Source organism: Podarcis cretensis (genome assembly GCF_951804945.1).
Source record: "Podarcis cretensis genome assembly, chromosome: 12".
NCBI classification, from domain to species: domain Eukaryota; kingdom Metazoa; phylum Chordata; class Lepidosauria; order Squamata; family Lacertidae; genus Podarcis; species Podarcis cretensis.
In genome coordinates, this window is record NC_137181.1 from 3573566 (window position 1) to 3580459 (window position 6894).

Sequence of the window (6894 nt, forward strand, 5' to 3'; positions counted from 1 at the left end):
TAATATGGAAAGGAAATTTCGGAAGGAAACCCTTAAAATGAGTGGACAGTCAAAGACCTTAAGAGACCCTGTGTGCTTGCACAACAGCATTCATCGACGCAGCCAACAGCCTCTGCTGCTCAGAAGGGGAACATGGCAATGTTCTTTCTGCTTCAAAAGCCCATGTGGCTGAGTGGATAGAAAGTTGGGCTAGGGATGTGAAGTCCTGGGTTCAGATCTCACTAGGTGAGCCTCACTAGGTGATTGCAGGCCAATTGCCGTCTCTCAGCCTTGCCTACCTGACAACGTTGTGGGAATAAAATGGGGGTGGCAAGGGAGGCCATCTTGAACTCCGCAGAGGATGGGAAGGTTACAGTCATACCTCGGGTTACAGCCGCTTCAAGTTGCGTTTTTTCGGGTTGAGGACTGCTGAAACCCATAAATACAGGTTACTTCTGGGTTTCGGCGGTCGCACATGCACAGAAGCGCTAAATCACGCTTTGTGCATGCGCAGAAGCACCGAATAGCAACCCGCACGTGCGCAGACACGAGTTGCGAATGCTGCGGGTTGCGAACATGCATCCTGCACGGATCACGTTCACAACCCAAGAGTCCACTGTATTAGGAATATTTTTTTAATTACCCCGGGGAATGCTATCGATAGTTCCACCTAGTGCCTCTTGCTTTGAGCCAGAGCAAAATGTGTTCTTTCTGGTCTTGGTACAAGAGCCCTGTAAGCGCTGCGAAGAGAGAACCTGCAGCCGCAATAGCGCTGAAGAATTCTGTTGTTATTCAGAGGCGGCGGCGGCTGCTGCTGCTGCTGCCTTAAATATGGAGCTCTCAGTGGAAAGACCTTCATGGCACCATTATAACTACCTCCCCAGACCACAACAGCAAGAAGCTTCCTTTTAACATAAATGAAATCTGAAAATTTTCTTTTCTCCCCAATATTTTTTATTTATTTTATAACACAAATAAACAGCACAAACAGGAAAACAATAGAAACAGATTCTTGTCTTATCCTTATTTTTTTCTAAACATTGTTGGGTGGGCTTCCCCAGGTACCCCCTATCTTATTTTCATTTTACCTCATCTTTAGCAGTTTACAAAAATCATTTTTTAATCACACTTACTTTAATCATAAAAATCTTCACATTTTATCACTTGCAAATAATACTGTTTTAAAATACACTATCTTCTACTTCTAACCCTACAGCCTAAATCCACTTCCAGAGCTATTCTAAGATTTAAATACTAACATATTTTTTTGAATATATTCCTTAAGCTTCTTCCAATCTTCTTCCACCGTCTCTTCTCTCTGTTCTCGGAGTCTCCCGGTCAGTTCGGCAAGTTCCATATACTCCATCATCTTCATCTGCCAGAACCATGTGTATTCTCCAGCATCACGGGGCCAGAGAGGCAGCTTTGCATACTGGTTTTCTTTTTCAAAAATAAAATACCATATTTTTTGGTCTATAAGACGCACCAGACCATAAGACGCACCTAGTTTTTGGAGGAGGAAAACAAGAAAAAAAATATTCTGAATCTCAGAAGCCAGAACAGCAAGAGGGATCGCTGCACAGCGAAAGCAGCGATCCCTCTTGCTGTTCTGGCTTCTGGGATAGCTGCGCAGCCTGCATTCGCTCCATAAGACGCACACACATTTCCCCTTACTTTTTAGGAGGGAAAAAGTGAGTCTTATAGAGCAAAAAATATGGTAAATAAAAATGCCTGGAAGAGGCTGCCTTGCTTTCCCAGCTGGTAAGTTCTTTGCGACGTCCGATGACCGATTTTTGTCCTTGCAGGCTTGCGATCCAGATGGACGAGAACGAAAGCCTGAAGATGGCTTTGCAGGATTCTGCGAAGACCAAAGAGGAAGACTTCCGGCTGTATCAGGAGACGGTGGGGCAGGTGAAGGACATCTTCCTGCAAGCGCTGAGGCAGCAGAAGCAGGACCGGAACTAAGCCAAGCCCACCCAGAGCGCCCTATGGAGGGAGGGAGTCATCGGGGAATCCCAGGGGTCTCGCGCATTACACCTGGGCAGGTTTGCCCCTGGAAATGATATTTGTTTGAACACTTGCAGGAGGGAGTGAGGAATAGACCTGCTGAAGGCGTAGCAGACGTAGCAAACTCTTGCCAGCCAGAGGCCCCTAGAGGTCATCTCTTCTCACCCACGATGATGCCCATGTAACTGTCTCTTCGGTGGAATTTTAGGTCTCCTCCGCTCTTTAGCGTAGGAGCTGCCACGAAAGGACTGGCCTGTGTTGAAAACGGCTAGACCTGCTTTGTGTGCCTACGATGCTGCTCTGTTTAAATCTGTAAATACAGGACATTGTTGTCACCCTTGGCAAAGCCATAACAAGATAAAGGGGTATCTTATTTTCTCAACAAAAAGAAAAAAAGACATTCCTTGTTTGGTCTCTGCTTTCTGTTGTAAATTAGAGAGAAGGCAACAACCAGACACAGCGGAGACAGGTTTGCTAGAGGGCTGCTTCAAGATTCACTATTTTCAGGTGGGATTCAGTCACATAACTGTAAATTCAGGTTCAGTAATATCCAGAGACTTTAAGCAGTCTCAAGAGCAGCGTGATCTCAGCAACTCATCAGCTGAGGCATTGTTGAATAAGAATTATTATTATTATTATTATTATTATTATTATTATTATTATTGGTGTTGACTTTTTCTCAGACAAGCTTACACAACCTACAACACAGATAAAATACAAAAAGCTAAAAGTTTATACACCACTCGATTGTTAAAAACAACAACCTCAAAGTGATTTGCGAAAATCAAAAACCTGCATTTACGACAGCTAGAGTCCATCAGCATTTGTGGTTCCCAGTTTGTGCTGGCGAACGGCTAATGCTAAACTAAGTCTGTTGTTATGTGCCACCCCAATCTATGAATGGTGAGGGATTCCAGGAGATTACTCATGGTTTGGGTTACCTTTTGGTAACAAGGCACTGCAGAGACTGTGGTGTCTTCATGATGTATGGTTTATTCACACATATATACAGCCTGAGCCTACGATGGAGGGATCCACAGCATTCAAACCCCAAGAGGGTTCTGTTTCTCCCATTGCTGCAGCCTCAGATTTAAACAGCCAGCCCCCAACTGCAATCCTAAACTGAACTCTGCTAACTAGCTCAAAGTTCAGGGTGGAGCCCCTGTCTCTGCCTTTTAAAATGGTCCACTGCGTTCCCCTTGTCTTTGGTTAATGGCTCACTGATTTTCTGGACACGGTGGAAACTGGTTTGGCCTGTATTTTTTAACGCTTGGCTAAATCCAGCACCTAAATTTTAACACTCCCAAGCGTGGATTAAATTCTAAGAAATTGAAATTGAGGGAAATCTGGCACCCGCAACTCATAACAGTATTTATTCTGTAAGCTATTGATGGCCACATCTTGCAAGTGATCCCTAAGGATGTTTTCCCAAAGGTGGGCAAATGATTCCATTTGGTAAGACATGATTTGGGGGCCATAATGTCTCACGGTGGCTTCTGCGTTGAGAGGCAGTAATAATGTGCAAAGCTGATACTTCCACAGGTACCTCCTTCAGGAAGGCAGAAAATTAAAAGGTGTCAACATGCAGTGAAGTTGGGAAGGGGGGGGGCAAAATTCAACTTTACATCAGATAAGGGAATTCCGAGTGCTGCTCTACATGTTTGCAATTAAGTACAGAAGCGGCTTAATCATGCTGGCCACATGACCCGGAAGCTCTAACAGTCAGGGGTCCCTTTGCTTTTACTAGGTTTACAACAACACCATCCTCAGCTCATTTTGCAGGGACTTGAACTAGATAATCCTTTGGGTACTTTTCAACTTTTATGATTCTATGAACGCAGGGAAGGATGCCAACCGGTTTTTTTACTGCGAGTTCCTTTTAGATGGGTTAAAAACAAACAAACAGAGGAACTGTTAAAGTCCGAATTTCCTGGTGCAGCAATAAAAGAAATTATCCGGTGTAAATCTGGAAATTCCCCACAGATAAAGATGGAACGTCATGGTTTTTGCAGAAGAGTAGCCGTGTTAATCTGCTGCAGCAAACCCAGCAGAGAGTTTTTTGGCACCGTGAAGGCTAAGAAAGTTATTGTGAGCAGGAGGTTTCATGGACCGCGCTGACTTCCTGCACATGCATCAAGTGGTATCCTAAATTGGCAACTACAGGTGAAACTCGGAAAATTAGAATATCATGGCAAAGTTCATTTATTTCAGTAATTTAACTTAAAAGGTGAAATTAATATATGAGATAGATTCATGACATGCAAAGCGAGATATGTCAAGCCTTTATTTGTTATAATTGTGATGATCAACACAGACTGTGAAAACTTAACACTGGACTTCAAGCATCTGGCATTGTGTGCCTCCCCATTCTTCCTCCAGACTCTGGATCCTTGGTTTGCAAATGAGATGCAAAAGCTGCTCTCATCAGAAAAGAGATTTGGGGAGCCATGTCATCAGCTGGTGTTGGTCCACTGTGCTTCATTAAGTCCAGGGTCAACGCAGCCGTCTACCAGGAGATTTTGGAGCACTTCATGCTTCCTTCCACAGACGGGCTTTATGGGGATGCTGACTTTATTTTCCAGCAGGACTTTGGCACCTGCCCACACTGCCAAAAGTACCAAAACGTGGTTCAGTGCCCGTGGGATTACTGTGCTTGATTGGCCAGCAAACTCACCTGACCTGAACCCCATAGAGAATCTATGGGGCATTGCCAAGAGAAAGATGAGAGACATGAGACCGAGCAATGCAGAAGAGCTGAAGGCTGCTATTGAAGCATCCTGGTCTTCCATAACATCTCTGCAGTGCCACAAGCTGATAGCATCCATGCCACGCCGCATTGAGGCAGTAATTGATGCAAAAGGGGCCCAAACCAAGCACTGAGTACATATGCATGCTTCTACTTCTCAGAGGTCCAATATTGCTCTATTTGCAGTCCTTGTTTTGCTGATTTCACTTAATATTCTAATTTTCTGAGATTGTTAATTTGGGGTTTTCATCAGCTGTACGCCATGTTCATCACAATTATCACCTGTAAATATATCTCTCTCTAGCTACATACACACACACACTGCTGGGGTGGGGAGAAACTGCATGCAGAGGAATGAGGTTGCCTCACCTCAAAAAGGATGATATAACAGTTGGGAAAGGTTCGGAAAAGTACAACCCAAATGATCCAGGGGATGGGAGTGAAGAAAGGTTGCAGTGTTTGGGACTTCTCTCCCAAACACCCACCATGTCACTTTTTCCTCGCTTTTTTCCTCTTAGCTAAAAAGGCGAGAAAGAGGAGGCATTATAGAAGTCGAGGCAGAAAAGTTTCTCTCCCTCACAACGCTGGAGCCCGTAGACATCCAGCGAAGCTGGATGTCCAGACAAAAGAAAGCTTCAGCGCAGAGTTTGACTGCGGAACTCCCTGCCACAGGAGGCAGGCATGGCCACCAACCTGGATGGCTTTAAAAAAGGATCGGACAGATTCACAGAGGAGGAGAGGGATATCGAGGGCTCCTAGCCATCGTGCCTACGCAATGCTTCTGAATGCCAGAGATCTATGAGACTGTAAACCTGGAAGGGACCCCCAGAGGTCATCTAGTCCAGCCCCACTTTGCAAATGCATATTTTTTTCAGCAAGCAGCTGGAAACAGCAGGAGGGGAGAACGAGGCTGCTGTGCTGGGATCAGGGCCGGATTTAGGTTTGATGAGGCCCTAGGCTACAGAAGGCGATACTCATCGCCAAGCACTGGGAAACTCGAGATCTACCCACACTGGAAGAATGGCAGATGCAACTGATAGACTATATGGAACTGGCTGAGATGACCGGCAGAATCCGAGACCTGGGAGAGGAGAGGGTTGAAGAAGACTGGAAGAAATTTAGGATTTATTTACAAAAATACTGTAATTTGGTTGAATGTTAAGAAGGATGCCAGACCATAAATAATTGAGCACCACTAAATTAGACGTAATTTGGATGATAAGTGAGATTGAGGAAAATATAAACCTTTTGGAGAATTATTAGATTAAATTAAATGAATGAGATTTAAGAATGTAAACAAGATGATAAATTGCTGGAAAAAGTTTTACAATGATGTAAGTGGGAGCGGGAGACGTGAGGGAGTCCAAAGAAGCTTTGAAAATATGTTATGATACATGTCATATTATTATTTTTGCATTTTGTATTTAAAAAACCTCAATAAATATTTATAAAAAAAAAAAAACAGAAGGCAATGGGGCCCTTTATATATCCAGCTGTCAGAAACAAATTGTCGCTTTTTTTGCGCTGAATAAATGTTGTATGGTAATTTATGGACCGAATAGGTATCTCAAGCCATACTTCTCGGTAGTTGCGCACGCCCTGTGGAACTCCCTCCCACCAGATGTCAAAGAGAAAAATAACTACCAGACTTTTAGAAGACATCTGAAGGCAGCCCTGTTTAGGGAAGCCTTTAAAGTTTAACAGACAACTGTATTTTAATATTTTGTTGGAAGCTGCCCAGAGTGGCTGGGGAAGCTCAGCCAGATGGGCGGGGTATAAATAAATTGTTATTATTATTATTTGCACATGTTGCCATGCAACCAGTCCATGCAGAATGTAGGCACCCTATCTATAGAAATGAGCAAACTGGTGATATTTTAGGGAGCAGGCTAGCAGGGGGGCCCGTGAGTTACATCATAGGAGGCTACACAACACAAAACACTGTTGCTGTATAATAATAATAATAATAATAATAATAATAATAATAATAATAATATAATTTATTTATTATTTACACCCTGCCCATCTGGCTCGGTTTCTCCAGCCACTCTGGGCGGCTTCCAACGGAATATTAAAATACAATAGTCTATTAAACATTAAGAGCTTCCCTAAACAGGGCTGCCTTCAGATGTCTTCTAAAAATCTGGTAGTTGTTTTTCTCT

General features: G+C 43.6%; 1 protein-coding gene across 4 annotated transcripts in view; it reads left to right on the top strand.

The window, feature by feature from the left end:
• CCDC13 (coiled-coil domain containing 13) overlaps positions 1-2384 on the top strand; it is a 36993-nt gene extending 34609 nt beyond the window's left edge. For 2 of the 4 annotated variants that reach the window (XR_013831813.1, XM_079946741.1), the window contains 2 exons: positions 1785-1890; positions 2064-2384. Coding sequence is in view for 3 of the 4 variants with exons in the window: in XM_079946741.1 (XP_079802867.1) it covers positions 1785-1890; positions 2064-2171 (214 nt within the window). In the remaining variant the exon portion in view is untranslated. Of the gene's footprint in view, positions 1-1784 lie in introns of all 4 variants that reach the window. The other 2 variants (XM_079946742.1, XM_079946743.1) reach the window with 1 other exon arrangement.
• The last annotated feature ends 4510 nt before the right edge of the window (positions 2385-6894 follow it).